Here is a 20,129-nt window from a genome sequence, read left to right on the forward strand (position 1 = left end):
ATTTACATGTAATTCACTTACCATTGGACATTTCCAGTTCTTCTGCTTTTTCGGAAACCTTCCATTTCACTCAGTTATTCCAAACCAGAGAAACCCGGGTGATTTATGTCAGGAGTATCTTGTGCCATTTTCTAATTATCGGGATTTCTTTCTTGGTGCTTGGATTCCTGAGAGACAGGAGCTACTGCTTTGTTTAAACAAGCCTTTGTTGATTGTGGAAAGAAAGATTGTGCTGATTTATCTCAAAAGTGGAATAGCAAGGTTTGTTTTTTTAAACTGATTGGTGGCTAGGTATTGTGAAGGTTGACCTGTTGCTATTCATGTAAAAGCAGCATTATTGAGTTGAGTATGAATCATGAAGCTGACAGTAATAATATTTCATTCTCTCCAATGTGATGATTTCTAGCTGAGAAGTTCACTAATGTCTGTAGGATTGTGATGGACAGTTGCAGCTGCTCAAGGTATATGGACTCAGACCTTCTGGTCTTCACATCTTCCTCTAGTACAAGTTCTGTGGGAACCTTCAGAAAGTCTGACACAGTAACTACAGTGGAATTTCTTGAAGTTGACAATGGGCAATTACCTTGCATCATAGAAATCTCTGAATAAATGGCCAAGGCTGAATTATAGTGGAGACTTCCAAAGGTTTTGAATGACTTTACCTGGATAGTTATCCAAGAAATTTAGAATTGGATTTAGTTTTAACTCCAGGGTAACTGTCCAACTGACCAACCCAATTACAGTCCCACCACCTGACTATCTCCCTAACCCACTCTTCCCTCTTGCCCACTTACCATCTTTCTGTAGCTGCTCAGAGACTTAGGCACTGAAACACTTTTTTTTAATTACTGAGTTCCATGAAAAGGAGACATTGTGTCTGCAAAGATCTTCTATTCTGCTTTCTGTAAGGATTCCCTATCAGAAGATGGGCACAAAAGTATCAGAGGGATACAAATACTTAACTCTGTTTGATCCGGGTCAGAGATATGAATCCCAACCAGATTTAGGCCACTATAGATTCTTGTTCAAGCCTGAGTACTGTATATTTTGTACCTAAATAACTAACAAACCTGATATAAGCAGAAAGCACAAATCATGTCATATATTTATGTGGGAACCTGGTATCAAAATTATTGTAATTAATTCTCAGACTTTATACTAAAGGCCCTGAATTGACCTTTGACTCCAGGTAATTAATAATTTCTCAGAACAAAGATCAACAGCAAGCAGTATTCATGTTTTCTCTGATCTCTTGAGCTTTTTGTATTATTTCAGGATTTCCGATGTTCTCCTATGGCCCAGTTTAAAAATATACTGTATGTTATTTTCAGACCCAGCATGCAATAGAGGAAATCAGTGAAATCTGATACTAGGATCATCAACTCCAGCTAAGTGTCAGAGTCTCAGTGCAAGAAGATAAATGTTTAGATTAATGGCCAATCTGCTCCTCCCTGGCCCTGAAATATTGAGTCATAAATGACCCACTGTTACATGTCCTCATCTAAATACTATAATCTGAAAGAGGGAGAAGTAGTGTAAAGATTTAATGTGAATATGTAAATAAGGTAGTCTGTATATTTGAGGAAGTAGTAAAAGATCACTTGATTTGGGGAGATGTTGGTTCTGTCTTGTGGCCTTGTACTTATAAGGTTCACAAAGGTTAATGTTGGGGTCAGACATGTCATATCTGGCTTCTGGTATTAATGGGTTCCTACATAATTGGGATGTTTTAATGGAATTGTGTCTGAAGGCCTGAAAATTGGTTCCCTCAGAATACTGGACATTATTTTTAAAAAGGCCACTGTAGGAATACTATGGATCACTTTTTCTTTAAGAGCCCTATTGAAAGTCACACAACTTCAGAAAATTGCTTATGTTTACTCAGTCACATTTTTGAGTTTATCTGTCGGGGGTGTAGCTATTTGAGACAATCAGCATATAGCTTATGAAAAGATACAAACTGTACTGTACTCTGCCTATTGGCACTTTTACCTCTCTCTTGAGAATTCTATGTGACAATCTGAAACAGTTATTTTCCTTGAAAGGCTTCTCAAAGAACCCATTTCAATGCCCTGAATAAAATTGTTCTTTTATGAAATTTCAGATGTAGATTAATGTGTTTTTGGAGACAATCATCCACATCTAGCAGTCTGTCTACATGTACAAGGGTACCAGACTGAAATCAATATCCTTTCCATTTATTCTCGAAGAATTAGCTACTATTTTTGGCAGAGTGCTTTATTTTCCTCAAAGTTAATGTCTGTGGAGAAAGTTTCTTTTGTTTTCCTAAAATGTTTTTGAAGTGTATTAAGAATATTTAGGGTTAATATTTATTTTCATATTTCAAACTGTTAATCCAGTTTGTATCGTTGTTGAAGATATCTTATAATAAGTCAAAAACATATTTGTTTGAGATGCCTGTTTGATAGCTGTTTCTTTTATTCTGAGCCTAATAATTTAGATGGTATACATAATAATTGGCCATATCAGTAACTGGATAAAACATTTTAAATATACGTTGTGATCAGTGGAATGGTGAAATCAGAAAAAGATGGTGCACTCGTACAAATTGGTTCATAAAGCATTATACAGTAAGTTGCATTTTGTTAACGCTCATTAGTGGTTCATCCCTTACCACTATTATCCAAAGTGGCCCTAAGACTCAATATAGAAAGAAGAACTGGTAGCAGCAGTCTACCCTAACAATTAGGTATTGAAAGTAAAACACTGGATGTAGGAAATCTGAAATAAAACACAAAATGCTGGGGAAACTCAGCAGATCTGGCAGCATCTACAGAGAGACAAACGGTTAATATCTTGAGCTCAAAGACACTGTAACTGAAAGTGTTGGAAACTGATTGTGTTTTTATATGTTGTTGACAAAAGGAGAGGAGTGAGTGGAGGAGCAGCACCTTATTTTCTGCCTCGCTACTTACTTTTAGGACTCAACATTGAATCAAACATCTTCAAAACATAAACACTATACTGTTTTGATTACCCACCTACACCCAACTTTGCACCTTGTTTGTCTTGTTGGCTTTGTCTTAGCAGAACTGACCTTGTTTTTCCTAATCAAGCGTATTCATGCCTATTTTACATCTCCAATCTCTCCATTAGTTTCTCATTCTGTTTGTCTTTTGCGTTCAATACTGTCACTATCTATTCCATTTGCTTCTCCTCCTGCTTTAACAAAGCAAAAAAAAATACTATTTTCCAAGAGCCTTTGGACTCTTTGTTAACTCAATTTTCCTCTCTACACATATTGCTAGATCAGCTGGGTTTTCCAGAATTTGCTGGGTTTTTTTTAAACTGGTAGTGATTGGTTCCAAGGCACATTCAATGCGGTGACTGTAGTGGGATTGTTCCTTATTACCTCAAGGTAAAACCGATGTAAAAAATCTCAGAGGAAAGAGTTTTCAGAAGACAGGGAAGGCTAAGAATACAAAAGTTCAGTCAGCAGTGGCTGGTGTTTAAATAGACAAGCAAGTCAGCAGAACCTGTGGAAGGAATAGCAGTGCAAAAGTAAGCTAAAATCTTCACTTCCGAACTGGTAAGTGAGTGAGCTGGTAAGAAGGTAAAAATAAACCATATGTTGAGTCTATATAAAGAAGACAATTTTAGGGACAGTCACAATTAGAGGTTCACTTTTCTTTTTAATATTGAGATGTTGGTGTTGCTAGCTGGCCAGCAGGTATCGAGCATCCCTGGTTGGCTTTTGAGAAGATGGTGGTGAGCTACGGCTTTGAACTGCTACAGTCCTATTAGATAGATGTGCAATTGACCCAGTGACACTGGGTCAGCAATGTATTTCCAAGTCAGGATGGTGAATCATAGAGATATACAGCATGGAAACAGACCATTTGGTCCAACACATCCATGCCAACCAGATATCCTAACCTAATCTGGTCCCATTTAAAGGCCCACATTCCCTTTAAATCCTTCCTATTCATATGCATATCCAGATGCCTTTTTAAATACTATCATTATACTAGTATCCATTACTTGCTCTGGCAGCTTATTCCATACACGCATACCCTCTGTGTGTGAAAAACTTGTCCCTTAGTTTCCTTTTATATCTTTCCCTTCTCACCCTAAACCCCCTCTAGTTCTGTACTCTCCCAACCCAGGGAAAAGACGTTGTCTATTTACCCTATCCATGCCCCTCATGATTTTATAAAACTCTGTAAGATTACCCCTTAACCTCCGGTGCCCCAGGGAAAACAGCCCCAGCCTATTCAACTTCTCCCTGTAGCTCACATCCTCCAACTCTAGCATCATCCTTGTGAATCTTTTCTGAACTCTTTCAAGTTTCACAACATCCTTCCAATAAGAAGGAGATCAGAATTGCACACATTATTCCAAAAGTGGCCTAACCAATGTCCTATACAGCTTCAACATGCCAAGAGGATGGACAGGAAAAATTTCTGGCTGTAACAGGCTCCTCCTTTTTTTTTTGAGTATTTTAGGATTTGGAGGTGATTTCCTTGAATTCCCAGGAGCAGCAATTACTGTTTTATGCGTTGTTTTGGAACTTTGGAGATTACGAAAAGTCAAAACAGTGGCACTTTTGAAAGGGAGAGGGACAGACAAAGGCAGCACAAGGTCAGGTCAGTGCAGGAGACAGAGAGAAACCTATACTGGTAACTGACACAAGTGAACCTGAACAGTTACTGCCTTTGCGGTTGAATCCATGTATCGCTGGACATTGGAGGGCGTCTAACAAAACTTAACAAAAAGCCAAATTCGCAACTGGTCTTGGAGGAACCTTTTTGGGAGAGGTCACAGCACAGAAACAGATAAGTGAATAGTTTTAATTGTGTAGCCTTGCTGTAAATCTATAAGAGTGAGTAGCGTGGGTTCTTCCTTGATTATGTTTTATTTGAGATATGTCTCTTGATTAAACTTAATATTTATGGCTTATATTTTTAAGTTAGCCTGAAGCAGTATTTTGTAGAGGAATAAGATGCTGTTAGTTTCTGCATCTGTAGATTGAAAGAAGATAAATGGCCCTTTAGTAGAGTGATATGCTCTTGCTGGATGTGGGAATTTAGGGAGAGTTTACAGGTTACTGAGGATTATATCTGCAAGGATCTGCCACTAATGGCATTTATATCAAATCAAATGGATCGGTTGAAGTGAGAGGCAATGAAGAACTTAAAGAGCAAGGGGGTGTGATGGGTGGCAGTTATAGGAAGGGAGAAAAGTTGTAGAAACAGTCACAGAGATGGGTTAACTCCAGGAAAGGTAAGAGAGGTAGGCAGGTAGTGCATCAGTCTTTTGTGGCTATCCCCATTTCAAGCAAGTATGCTGTTTTGGAAAATGTAGGAAATGATGGATTCTCAGGGAAATGTAGCATGAACAGCCAAATTCCTGGTATCAAGACTGGCTCTAATGTGATGAGGGGTACGTTTGACTCAGAGAGAGATTGTGTTAGGGGACTCTAGTCCGAGGCACAGACGGATGTTTTTGTGGCCAGCAGCGAAAAATCGGAATGGAGAATGGTGTATTGCCTCCCTGTGCAAGGATCAAGGATATCTCAGAGGGTGCAGGATGCTCTCGAGGGAGAGAGGGCCCAGCAGGAGGTCATTGGACACATTGGAACCAATGACACAGGAAGGGAAAAGGATGAGATTCTGAAAGAAGAATATCGAGAGTTATGGAGGAATTTAAAAGGGAGGCCCTCAAGGAGAGTAATATCTGATTACTCCCAATGCTATGAGCTGGTGAGGGTAGGAGTAGTAGGATTAAGCAGATGAATGTGTGGCTGAGGAGCTGGTATACAGGAGAGGGATTCACATTTTTTTGGATCGTTGGAATCTCTTCTGTGGTAGAAGTGACCTGTACAAGAAAAACAGATTGCACCTGAATTGGAAGGGGACTAATATACTGGCAGGGAAATTTGCGAGAGCTACTCAGGAGCATTTTAAACTAGTAACGAGGATGGGTGGGTTGGGTAGGTGGGACCCAGGGAGATAGTGAGGAAAGAGGTCAATCTGAGACTGCCACAGTTGAGAAAAGAAGCGAGTCAAACAGTCAGAGCAGGCAGGGACAAAGCAGAGAACAACATAGAACTAAGAAATTATACTGCATTTATTTCCATGCAAGAGGTAGCTTTGGCAAATAGGGTTAAGGGTTTTTACAAATACATTATGGACAAAAGGGTAACTAGGGACAGAATAGGGCCCCTCAAAGATCAGCAAGGCGGCCTTTGTGTGGAGCCGCAGGAGGTGGGGGAGATACTAAATGAATATTTTGCATCAGTGTTTACTCTGGAGAAGGGCATGCAAGATAAAGACTGTTGGGAAATAGATGGTGACATCTTGAAAAATGCCCATATTACAGAGGAGGACGTGCTGGATGTTTTGAAGTGCATAAAAGTGGATAAATCCCTAGGAGCTGATCAAGTGTACCCAAGAACTCTGAGAAGCTGGGGAAGTGGCTGCTGGGCCCCTTGCTAAGAAATTTGTATCATCAATAGTCACAGCTGAGGTGCCGGAAGACTGGAGGTTGGCAAACATGGTACCACTATTTAAGAAAGTTGGTAAGGACAAGTCAAGGAACTATAGACCGGTGAGCCTGACATTGGTGATGGGCAAGTTGTTGGAGGGAATCCTGGGGGACAAGATGTACATGAATTTGGAAAGACAAGGACTGTTTAGCGATAGTCAACAGGGCTTTGTGGGAAATCATGTCTGACAAACTTGAGTTTTGTGAAGAAGTAACAAAAAAGATTGAGGGCAGAGCGGTAGACGTGATCTATTTGGACTTCATTAAGGCATTCAAAAAGGGTCCCCATGGGAGATTGATTAGCAAAGTTAGATCTCATTGAATACAGGGGCAACCAGCCATTTGGATACAGAACTGGCTCAAAGGTAGAAGACAGACAGATGGTGGTGTTAGGGGATTGTTTTTCAGACTGGAGGCCTGTGACCAGTGGAGTGCCGCAAAGATTGTTTGTGTGTCCAGTACTTTTTGTCACTTATGATCACAGCCAAATCATTTATATAAGAGGTATAGTTAGTAAGTTTGCAGATGACCCTAAAATTGGAGGTGTAGTGGACAGTGAAGAGGGTACCTCAGATTTTGATGGGATCTTGATCAGATGGGCAAATGGGCTGAGAAGTGGCAGATAGAGTTTAATTTAGATAAATGTGAGGTGCTGCACTTTGGGAAAACAAATCTTAGCAGGACTTATACACTTAATAGTAAGGTCCTAGGGAATGCTGCTGAACAAAGAGACCTTGGAGTGCAGGCTCATAGCTCCTTGAAAGTGGAGTCGTGGGTAGATAGGATAGTGAAGAAAGTGTTTGGTATGCTTTCCTTTATTGGTCAAAGTATTGTGTACAGGAGTTGGGAGGTCACTGTTGAAATATTGCATGCAATTCTCGTCTCCTTCCTGTCGGAAAGATGTTATGAAACTTGAGAGTACAGAAAAGGTATCCAAGGATGTTGCCAGGGTTGGAGGATTTGAGCTATAGGGAGAGGTTGAACAGGCTGGGGCTGTTTTCCCTGAAGCATTGGAGGCTGAGGGGTGAACCTTATAGAAGTTTATAAAATTATGAGGGGAATGGATAGGATAAATAGACAAAGTCTTTTCCCTGGAGTTGGGGAGTCCAGAACTAGAGGGCATAGGTTTAGGGTGAGAGGGGAAAGATATAAAAGAGATCTAAGGGGCAGGTTTTTCACACAGAGGATGGTGTGTGTATGGAATGAGCTGCCAGAGGGAATGATGGAGGCTAGTACAATTGCAACATTTTAAAAGGCATCTGGATGGATATATGAATAGGAAGGGTTTGGACTGATATGGACTGGCAAGTGAGACTAGATTAGGTTGAGATATCTGATCAGCATGGATGAGTTGGACCGAAGGTCTGTTTCTGTGCTGTACATCTCTATGACCTCCCAACTCCACTCAGTGCTCTGATCCATAAAGGAAAGCCAACCAAACAACACCTTCACTATCCTATCTACTTGCGACTTTGCTTTCAAGGAACTATGAACCTGGAATCCAAGTTCTCTTTGTTCAGCAACACTCCAGGACCTTACCATTAAGTGTATACATCCTGCTCTGATTTGCTTTTCCAAATGCAGCAACTTGCATTTAAACTTGGAAGGGAAATTATAGGTAGGGGTGTTCCCATATCTCTGTTGCCCTTGTCCTTCTAGATAACCATAGTTGTGGGTTTGCACAATGCCATCCAAGGAGCCTTAGTGAATTTCTGATCTCCGAATTTGTGCACACTTCTTTTAAATGCGGGACTCCTAGTCTCTGACCTGTTCACATGGCCACAGCCTTTATATGGCTAGTCCAGCCAGTTTCTAGTCCATGTAACCCTGAGGATGTTTTAGTGACAATGTCTACCTAGCCAATGTAACTTTCAACCATTATTATCATGTGACAAACTAATCACTCTAAGACCTGTACCTCCTTGTAAAGATGCATTTGAGGTTCAGCCTCCATCACTGAACAAAATATGCCCTGACACCCAGGGTAGAAAGGAACATTGATGCCCAAGGGCCTGTCTAACATGTTTAAGTTTTATTTTTAAGAGTAAAATGGAGGACTATTGGCAGTACCCTACCCCCAACAATTAACTGCTAGTGCTTGGCTCTGTAGTGCATACAATATCAACCTGTGTATACTTAAGCATATGAAACGCAAAATAAAAAGATAATGTTTGACCCTATGACAAAAAGGCTCCTGCATTATTTCTCAAGTTAGCGATTTTTGAGAAGATTTGTAGCTCCGGTTGATTTTAAGTATGTAAACTTGCTCACTGAGCTTGAAGGTGCGTTTTCAGATGTTTCGTCACCATACTAGGTAACATCAGTGAGCGTCTCTGGTGCAGCACTGCCTCTCTATTTATAGGTCTTTGTTTTTTAAAGTGGGTGATGTTATTCCCAGTTCTTTCTTTAAAGGGAAGGTACATAAGATCTAAATTGACGTGTTTATTGATGGAGTTCTGTTTAGAATGCCTTGCCTCTAAGAATTCTTGTCCGTGTCTTTGTTTCACCTGTCCTAGAATATGTGTGTTTTTGTTTTCCCACTTTGACTGGGACAACACACTCATCCAAGGACAGGCGAAACAAAGACACACACAAGAATTCTTAGAGGCAAGGCATTTTAAACAGAACTCCAAAAATAAACACCTCAATTTTAGATCCTATCTTCCTATGCTTGAAAAAATAGAACTGGAAATGACATCACCCACCTTAAGAAACCAAGACATCAATAGAGAGGCGGGACATACCACCAACGCTTCACCAAAGACTCTCACTGATGATGTTACCTAGTATAGTGACGAAACGTATGAAAACACACCTTCAAGCTCAGTGAGCTAACTTACTTAGGATCTAAGTGAAATACTTGATAAATAAGTGTAGCATTCCTGCTAGCTTCTGATTGCCATTAGTATTTGAAAGATCCTCATCTCAAAACCTGATGTGCACTTGTAGGTCTGAGAATTCTAATGGTGTGTTTGCACTGGCATCTGCATATACATTAAAAGATAAAATTGTCAGTGCATTAGGGACATCTCTGGCCTAGGACAGGAACTATCAGCTCTACTCCACCTATAAGGATTAACAGTTAGCATCCTATCTTTAGTGCTATGGTAGAAGAAGACCACAGGAGTTAGTTCTTCCAACTCCACAAACACTGCAACATAAATGCACAGCTCTGTATGGTTTCAAAGTTGTTTTTTATAGTAAGTACATTAAGTTTATTTTTTTTTCTATCTATTTTACCTCCCAAAAATTTCAGGAATTTCACAGAAGCAGCAAGTGACTAGATTTTACAGTTGAATTTATGCAAATGTATATTTCAAGCTGTTTAAACTTTGTTTTATCAATTAATTTGGTGTATGAGAGTACTGATTTTGTATTTTTTTTGTGTTTTCAGCCACCCAGAATCTCCGGTGTTAAAGTGTACACAGATCAAGTGGACAAGCGGCAAGTGATCATCGATTTGCAAATTAGGTAATTTCATTTTGCTAATAGTCACATTTTAATTATTTGCAGCACCCTCTTATTTCTCTCAGACTTTTAAGTGAAGCATATCCACTGAATTTATCTGGAATTGTTCTACTTTACCGATCATAGCAGCTCATTGTATTTCCAAATTGTCCAATAATCTGATATTAAATTCCTTTCATGATACAATCACTGTAGTAGACCAGGAAAACGAGAGAAGTAACCCTATTGAATGCAAATGAATTACTTTGACCATATTTGATTTTATTTTATGAAATTTTATTATAAAATTTCCCTGCTACAATGTTTAAAAAATGCAATTAGATAAGTATCTTCATTTAAACTAGATTTCAAAGATTAACATTCGCAATAGGACATATTAATAATCTGAAACCAAACATGTGTTCCATGTAAAATTGTTGGGAGAAGAAAGATGATTGTAGTTAATGTGATTCGCAAAGATTCTCTACTACAAAACATGTCTGATTCTGTTACAAATAGATTCATAGATATGATTCATCATCACAATATTATTACACGTGACTGGTAAGCTATTAGAAATTGAACCAGATGGAATCTAATTTCTTTTCTTCAAGGAATTCATCTGTTCCTATTCATTGGCCTCTTGGTTCTCTGCAACAATAATAACCTTGGATTTGTATGTTGCCTTCAATTTAGAGAAATGATATTCAATGGGGGAATGAGTAAAATGTGGTCAGTAAGCCGAAGATGCCACTTTCAATAGCTTTGTCTAAGATCTGTGTCAAAGGGAAGTGGTTTTAAAGTGAACTCTGAAATGATAACAAGTGGTGAAAATGCAGAGAGGTTTGGAGAGGGAATTTCAGAAGTTAGGGCTATAGATGACCGAAAATTTGGCCACTAATGGTATGGTAAATAAAGGTGGAGAATCACAAGCAATCACCCTCTCTTCCCTCATTTATACAACGTGCTGCTGTGAACTCTCTTTGTAATTTCCATATCAAATACCAAACTAATCTAATCTCTTAATTTTTATGCAAACATGAATTATAAAAACAGGAATGGGGTGCAGGGATGTTGTTTAAGGTTACTGCTGTCCCATCGCCTTGTCTGTAAAATCATGTAAAAACATAGGGCAGCACAATGGCTCAGCCATGGATAAGTGCTGAAAATGTGTTGCTGGTTAAAGCACAGCAGGTTAGGCAGCATCCAAGGAACAGGAAATTCGACGTTTTGGGCCAGAGCCCTTCATCAGGAATGAGGCGAGTGTGCCAGGCAGGCTAAGATAAAAGGTAGGGAGGAGGGACTTGGGGGAGGGGCGATGGAGATGTGATAGGTGGAAGGAGGTCAAGGTGAGGGTGATAGGCCGGAGTGGGGTGGGGGCGGAGAGGTCAGGAAGAAGATTGCAGGTTAGGAGGGCGGTGCTGAGTTGAGGGAACCAACTGAGACAAGGTGGGGGGAGGGGAAATGAGGAAACTGGAGAAATCTGAGTTCATTCCTTGTGGTTGGAGGGTTCCCAGGCGGAAGATGAGGCACTCTTCCTCCAACCGTCGTGTTGTTATGTTCTGCCGATGGAGGAGTCCAAGGACCTGCATGTCCTCAGTGGAGTGGGAGGGAGAGTTAAAGTGTTAGCCATGGATAATGCAGGGTTACTAGGCTAGAGTAGGGGGTGGGATGCTTTTCAGAGGGTCAATGTGGATTTGGGCCAAATGGCCTGCTTCCACACTGTAGAGATTCTGTGACTCTTGGGTCATTCTTATCTGCATTATTGTCCTTGTTTTGTTTCCATTTATTAACCACATGAAATGTCTCTTCAAGCTTGATATATCTAAAGTGCTAGAAGTCTTAATGTTAGCTAATATTAAATATTACAGGGAAAATTGAATTTATAATAAACTTTTCTGTAATATTGCCACAGTGTTTAACTTTTACTTAGACTATAATCTATATTAAAAACTTTCTCACAAAATGGAAACGGCCACGTATGGTCAGAGAGTCGGTTAATGATTGATCATGCATTTTTGGTATTTATATCTGTTTGGAAACTATCCAGAGTTGAATGTGCAATCACATATAAAAGGTGCTGATTTCAGATGCTGTAATAAGGAATTGGTTAACCCTATGAAGCCAACATTTAGTTAATATCATCAGTACTTCCTTTTTTTTTAAATGAAGTAGCATGAAAATAATTGAACAGAAATTATAGCTGCTACTACTATTCCATGTAAGTTAACCAATTCTCACTTTGGTTTGCTGGCCTATTACCTTGTACTTGAAGAGAAGGTCTGAGGAATGGAACACTTTGCAGCTTTGTACTCTGTCAAGAGAATGTGCCCATTAGTCAGTGCAAAATAGTAAAAGTCAATGAAAGTGACAGGATGGTTTGTGTGTGGAATGAACTTCCTGAGGAAGTGGTGGGTGCAGATACAATTACAATGTTCAAAAAACACTTGAATAGATTCATGTATAGGCAAGGAGGGATATGGGCCAGGAATAGGCAGTTGGGACTAGTTTTGTTTAATGTGGGAAAATATCCTAAGTCTCCTCACTGGAAAATGTTATACAGAAAGCACTATCAACACCGAGACAAAGGTAGGCATTTGAATAGGTAACCAAAATCCTAGCCAAACAGCAAGGTGTTGAGGAAAGTCATGAGAAGAAAGGGAAAGGGCCAGGAACATTTGGTTGGTGAAGTTCAGAAATTAGGATCGAGAAAGGTTAAGGCAAAGTTGGTATTAATTAGCTAAAGGAAATGGCATTGTAAACAGTGAAGAAGGTTTTCTAAGGTAGCAAAGGATTCTTGATCAGATGGGTCAATGGCAGATGGAGTTCAATCTGGATAAATGCAAGGTATTGCATTTAGGTACAAACAACAAGAGTACAGCTTATACAATTAAATGTAGGACCTTGTGTAGTGCTGTAGAACAGAGGGACCTCTGAGCGCAGGTACATAATTCTTTGTGTCACATGGTGGTTAAAAAGGCATTTGGCACACTGTCTTTATTGCTCAGTCCTTTTGAGTATAGGAGTTTATCAGTCAAGTTTAAGTTGTGCAAGACATTGAGGCCTCTTCTGGAATATTGTCTCCAGTTCTGGTTGCTAAGTATTAGGAAGGATATTATCAAGCTGGAGAGAGCTCAGACACTATTTACAAGATGTTGCTAGTGAATGGAAGATTTGAGTTACAAAGAAAGGCTGGGACTTTTTTAAACTAGTGTAAGAGGTTGAGAGGTGACTTGATAGAAGTTTATAAAATCATGAGAGGTATAGATAGAGTTGGTGGTGGTTGTCTTTTCCCTATGATAGGGAATTTCAAGCCTAGGGAGCATATTAAGGTGAGAGGAGAGAAATTTAATAAAAGACACAAAGCAAATTATTTTACACAGAGGAGCTAGAAGAGTTAAAAAGAGGCTATGAAATTTCCTTGGTCAGCAGGGTTATGGACAATCCCAAAGCATTTTGTACATATATTAGGAGCAAGAGGGTAGCTAGGGAAAGAGTAGGCCCATTCAAGGAGAAAGGAGGGAGGTTGTGTGGGGTGCCAGAGGAAACGGGTGACATGCTTATTGAGTACTTTATGTCGGTATTCACCAAAGAGAGGGACTTGAGTGATTTTGAGGTGAGGGAAAGTGTGGAATGAACTTCCTGAGGAAGTGGTGGATGCAGGTACAATTACAACGTTCAAAAGACATTTTGGATGGCTCCATGAATTGGAAATGTTTGGAGGGGTATGGGCCAGGAGCAGGCAGGTGGAACTAGTTTTTGTTTGGGATCATGGACTGGTTGGACTGAAGAATTTTGTTTCTGTGCTGTATGACACTGTTAAGAGACCTGAAAATCGAGCAGTAGAGTTCTTTAGAAGTGTTGTATGATTAGTGGACAAAGGAAACTTGTCATTGTGGTAAATAATGTAACAAAACATACTGTTTCATTTGTGACTTTGATAATCATATTAGATTACAGTAATGGCAGAAAGCTTATTGGTAGGTTTTTAATTTGTTCATGTGATGTCTGTTACTGGCTAGACCAGTATTCACTGCTAATCCCTAATTGCTTGAGACTGGTTAAGTGTCAACCACATTGCTATGGGTCTGGAGTCAATTTGTATATGTTACAAACAACAAAGATCCCAGCAATAATTCCTGTGGAACACCATTCGTTACTGATATCCATTCTGAAAAGCACCCTTCCACCACTACTTTCTGGTCTCCTATGACCAAGTCATTTTTGTATCCATCTAGCCAGCTCCCCGTGGATCTCAAGAGACTCTACCTTTTGTACCTTTATCAAATGCCTTCCTGAAGCCCATGCATCCAACATCCACTGCCCTTCCCTCATCAATCATTCTTGTCACCTCCTCGGAAAAAATCAATCAAGTTGATGAGATAGGACCCACATCACCCCACAAAAAAACCATTTATTGCCTGTCACTAACTGGTCCATTTAATTCCAAATGTGAATAAATCCTGTTTCTCAGTATCTTCTGCATTAGCTTCCCCACCATGGATGTCAGACTCACTAGCCTGTAATTACTTGGATTATCTCTGTTTCCCTTAAACAAAGGAACCACATTGGGCATTCTGCAGTCCTCTGGAACCTCCTCTGAGACCATAAAGGATACAAAAATGTCTGTTCAGGCTTAGTCTGTTTGCACCCTTACACAGTATCTTGGGATAGATCCAATCTGGCCTGAGGGACTTGTCTACCTTAATGCATTTCAAGACACCCAATGCTTCCTCCTTCATTATGTTGATCTATCCAAGAGTATTCACACACCTTTCCCTCCCCTCCCAAAATCGCTCATTTCCCTCTCTTTGGTGAATACCGACATAAAGTACTCATTAAGTATCTCGTCAGGCTCCCCACATAAACTCCCTCCTTTATCCTTGAGTATCCTTTTCAAAGACTTTGGTTTTTAGTTGTCTGGGATGACATGGAAGCTAGGGAACTTGGGAAAATAAGTAGTGGTGTCTTGAAATGAGTTCATATTACAGAAGAGGAGGTGCTGAAAGTCTTAAAATGCATAAAGGTAGATAAATCACCAGGACCTGATCAGGTGTTTCCTTGAACTTTGTGAGAAGCTAGGGATTTTTGGACCCCTTGCTGAGATACTTGTATCATTGACCACCATCGGTGAGGTGCTGGAAGATTGGAGGTTAGCAAATGTGTCGTTTATTTAAGAAAGGCTGTAAGGAAAAGCCAGAGAACTATGGATGAGTGACCCTGATGTCAGTAGTGGACAGGATTATGAGAGACAGGATTTATATGCATTTGAAAAGGCAAGGACTGATTTAAGGACAGTCAACATGGCTTTGTGCATGGAAAATCGTGTCTTACTAACTTGATTTGAATCTTTTGAAGAAATGACAAAAATGATTGAAGGCAGAGCGAGAGATGTCGACTATATGGACTTTGACAAGGTTCCACAAGGTAGAGTAGTTAACGAGGATAGATCACATGGAATCCAAGGAGTGCTAGCCAGTTAGATACAACATTAGCTTGAAGGTAGGAGACAGAGTTGTGATAGAGGATTACATTTCAGACTGGAGGCCTATGACCAGTGGTGTGCCACAAGGTTTGGTGCAGAGTCCACTGCTTTTCGTCACATTATAAATGAGTGAGTGCAGAAAAGGATTACAAGGATGTTGCCAGGACTGGAAATTTTCAATTATCAGGAGAGGCTGATTAAGTTGGGCTTTTACTCTCTGTAGTGTTAGAGGTTTATAAAAATAAGGAAGGGCATAGAAAAGGTGAATAGCCAAGCTCTTTTTCCTAGGTTGGGGGAATCCAAAACTGGAGGACTTAGGTTCAAGATGAGAGGGGACAGATTTTTAAAAGGACCTGAGGAGTAACATTTTCATGCAGAGGGTGGTGCATGTGTAGAAAAACCTGCCAGAGGAAGTGACCAAGTGGGTGCAATTGCAACATTTAAAAGGCATCCAAATAGCGCAGTACAGGCCTTTCAGCCCTCTGGTTTCACAAGGCGGATCAAAATAATCTGGAGCCCATCTAACTTACACTATTCCATTCTAGTCCGCATGCCTATCCAATGACCATTTAAATGCCCGTAAAGTTGGTGAGTCCACAGCTGTTGCAGGCAGTGTTCCAAGCCCCGACTACTTTGAGTAAAGAAACTACCTCTGCCATCTGTCCCATCATCCATCCTAGGGGAGAGGCTCAGGCTTTCACTGTCCATCTGATCTAACCCTCTAATGATCTTTTCCGTCTCATCTAAATCACCTCTCAACATTCTTCTCTCTAATGAAAAGCGCCAAATCCCTCAACTTTTCCTCATAAGACCTTCCATCCATACCAGACAACTTCCTAGTAAATCCTTTATGAATCCTTTCCAAAGCTCCCACAATCTTCCTATAATGCAGTGACCAGAACTGCAGGCAATGCCAGAATGCGGCCATGCCAGAGATTTGTACAGCTGCAGCATGAAACATATTTTGAACTGCTGCAGCATTGCCTGTTTTGACTTTTCTGCTACTAAGGCATACCTTTCATTTTTCTTAGTGTGTAGTTCTAAAATTAATGATTTTATGAAGGAAGAGTTTTAAATTGAATGCTTTCAGGCCAAGGAGATATTGAGCATTTTGGAGTTTCTTTTAAGTTTTTTACTACTTCACAGTACTACCATATGAACAGATTCCTAGATTTTTTAAGCTGAAATAAAACACTGCTGTTTTTGATATTTCAGCAGATACTGGTTGATGTGGTAAATCATGTAAAAGGTTCACTGACAAGCTGATTAAAATGCTGTTACTCCTTTCAAAAGTCTGGATCCAGTTTTTCAAGTACTGCAATTTTACAATTTCAATCCATAATACATGGTGGTATGCTAGTATAATTTAAACATTAAACCAAGGATCAGTAATAACTGTAATGGCTTTGATCAACATTTGTTAATCTTTTATTTGTTTGAGGAATGTGGGTGTGACTGTGAGGCCTACATTTATTGCCCACACAATATTGACCTTGAGGAAGATGGCTCACCCCTACCTTTTGAACCACTGTAGCATGTGACACAGATACACGCAGAGTGCTGTTAGGAATGGAATTGCTGGATTTGGACCCAGTAACAATGTCAATTCACCCCAAGAACAGGAGCAGTTCAAAAAGGCTGCTCAGCATTGCCTTCTGCAGAGTAAGTAAGAATGAGCAATAAAAACTGGTCTAACCACCAATACTCACATATGAATAATTTTTTTTGAAGTACGGGTGGTAATCTAATTTCCAAGTGTACAAGATCTGTTAAATATTAAATATTCGCATTTACGTTTTAACCACCACTTCGCGGTTGGAAGCATTTTTTTTTGCAATTCCTCCTGTTTTCCCTCAGCTTCTTGGGTCTTTCCATAATTCCTCTAAAAATATTTTATATGTTGATTACATCCCTCTTATTTTATCCACACAGCATTTTACAAAAGAAAATGTTATTTTATTACCTGTTTTATTTCTTGATTTGTTTCTCAATCTCCCAGACATGCCATCACTAACTTCCGAAGATTTCAAGGAAGTTTGGTTAATTTATCAACCTGACCGTGTAGGAATATATGTTAGCCAGACCCTGCCAACTAGATGCTCTTATTTTCTGTTCAGTCCTGTTAAACTATTAAATGTTTGAAAACCATTGTTAGATTTTTCTTCCATTACTTCATAGCATTGCAGAGGTGTACAGCACAGAAAATGGTCTTTCAGCCCATTGAGTCTGTGCTAGTCAAAGACAACCACTTAACTGTTTTAATCCTATTGTCTAGCATTTGACCCAGAGCCTTGTATGCTTTGGCATTGCAAATGCACAGCTAAATACCTGTTAAATATCGCAATTATACCCCTCTCAGTCTCCTCTGCTGGAAGGAAAGCAACCTTTGTCTATCCAATCTCTCTTCATAACTAAAAATCTCCAACCCAGGTATCATCCTAGTAAATCTCCTCTGCACCATCTCCAGTGCAACCACATCCTTCCTCTAATGTGGATTTCTGCATGCAGTACGCTTGCTGTGACCTAGCCAACACTTTATACAGTTGGTTATACATAATCTCCTTACTCAAACTCTATGCCTTGGCTAATAAAGCCATGTGGCCTCATAACCACTTTATGTATCTCTGCTGCTTGGAGTGCAGTGGACATGCACACCAAGATCCCTTTGATTTTCTATGCTTTTCCAAGTCCTACAGTCTATGTATTCTCCTCTCTTGCTTGTCCTGTTCAAATGCATCTCCTCAAGCTTTTCTCTATTGGATTCCATTTGTTACTGATCAGCCCATCTAACCTGCCCATCTATATCTTCCTCACTACTTATCATCTCCCCAATTTTTGCATCATTAGTGAACTGGATGTTGTCTTGGTGCATTTTGTTGTTTTACTGAATTGGTGTATATAAAATTGCACCATACTTCAAGATTACTATCTTCATAATTTAAACAAATTAATCAAAACCTTTGATATTTCACACTTTGTAAAACCAAAGATGCTTTTGGCATTTTGAACATTATGATTGTACTCCCACCCCCCACCATAAGAAACTGGATACTTGTATCCTTGAGACTCTAGCTTTGCTTAAGAGAACATATTCTCTGGCTGGCTGTCTCACACACAGGATTAATGTGTGTTTCTGTGAATTTGGAGAACCATGGATTTTAATCATTCCTCAGTTTTGCTTATTTGCTTGCAGTCTTGTATGAAGAGAAGGTCTGAAGAAATGAAAATTTTGCTGCTTTGTACTCTGTTAAGAGGATGTGCTTCTCAGTCAACCTATGCAAGGAGTCAAAGGAAGGGGAATTGGGTCAAGAACAAAAGATAGAAAGGGAAATTAGAAAAATGATTTGTTTAAAAAAAAACATGGGCCAGAATTGAACATGGCCATAGCGAAAAATAATCTGAATGGAATAAGCATTGCTTAAAAAGATGAGCCTTAAGGCTTTGTACCATAACGTGCAGAGCAATTTCAGTAAAGTAGATGGTTTATTTGCACAAATAGATCAAAACCGGTATGATATTGTCAGGACCATGGAGATGTGGCAACACTAATCAGAAATGGGAATTGGATATCCAGGGTATCCAGTTTTTAGGAAAGACTGACAAAATGACAAGGAGTATTATTGGTGGTTAAAGATGAAATTTAATGCAATAATGAGGAAGGATAGTAACTCCAACAATGTAAAATCTGTATGGATGGAGCTGAGAAACACCAAGGAACAAAAAGGATTTGTGGGGTTTGTATATAGATTCCTGACCTGTCGGGGTTATTTTGTGAATGATATTAAACAGGAAATTAAAAATGCATGCAATAAAGGAACATCTGAAATTATGGGTGACTTTAATCTGCATATAGATTGGGCAAATCAAATTAGTATCAATACCATAGAGGATAGATTCCTAAAACATATATGGGATGGTTTTCTGGACCAATATGTTGAAGAACCAATTAGAGAACAGGCCATCATAGACTGGGTATTTTGTAATTAGAAAGGAATAATTGGCAATCTAGTTGTACGAGGTCCTTTGGGGATGAGCAATGATAGATGATGATGACAGAACGGCAAATAAGGTCATTGATTCTAATACTCCTGAATCTAAGTAGAGGAAATGAGGCATGAGTTGGCTATGATAGACTGTGGGGGATGCTACTTAAAGAGATGGCAGTGCATAACATCCAAAGAACAAATGGGTGAACTGTTCATTCCTGTCTGTCACAAAAGTGAAACAAGGAAGGTGGCCCAATCATGGCTTACATGGGGCATTAGAGAGAGTATTAGATCTAAGGAAGCCAGAAAAAACCAACAGACCTGTGGAGTAGGGGCAGTTTCGAATTCAGCAAAGCAGGATAAAGGGATTGATTTTTTTTGTGTGTTTTTACATAAAGGGGAAATATAGAACATGGGAGTAAGTTTGCATGGAATATAAAAAATTGACTGTAAAAGTTTTATATAAGTATGTGAATAAAAAAAAGCTTCAGTGATTTTAAGACTTCTGCAGTTCGAAACAGTGGACTTTATCATTCAAACGATGAGATGGATGACCAACTCAATCTCTTTGCTGTGCTGACATAGGGGACACTGTAGCATACCTGATGTTTTTAGAAATCATGTTTAGTGAGAGGGAGGAACTGCAGGAAATCCAGTATTAGTAAGGAAATGATACTGGGAGAAATTGGGTTTGAAGACAGATG

The 20,129-nt window shown here is 39.5% G+C and overlaps 1 protein-coding gene across 2 annotated transcripts in view; it reads left to right on the plus strand.

The window, feature by feature from the left end:
* The window catches only part of LOC132817063 (extended synaptotagmin-3-like), a 138,956-nt gene that overhangs the window by 37,572 nt on the left and 81,255 nt on the right, over nucleotides 1–20,129 (plus strand). For both annotated transcript variants that reach the window (XM_060827155.1, XM_060827154.1), the window contains exon 4: nucleotides 9,902–9,978. In XM_060827155.1, coding sequence (XP_060683138.1) covers nucleotides 9,902–9,978 — 77 coding nt within the window. The remainder of the gene's footprint in view (nucleotides 1–9,901; nucleotides 9,979–20,129) is intronic.

The sequence above is a fragment of the Hemiscyllium ocellatum genome, chromosome 7, assembly GCF_020745735.1.
Source record: "Hemiscyllium ocellatum isolate sHemOce1 chromosome 7, sHemOce1.pat.X.cur, whole genome shotgun sequence".
Lineage (NCBI taxonomy): Eukaryota > Metazoa > Chordata > Chondrichthyes > Orectolobiformes > Hemiscylliidae > Hemiscyllium > Hemiscyllium ocellatum.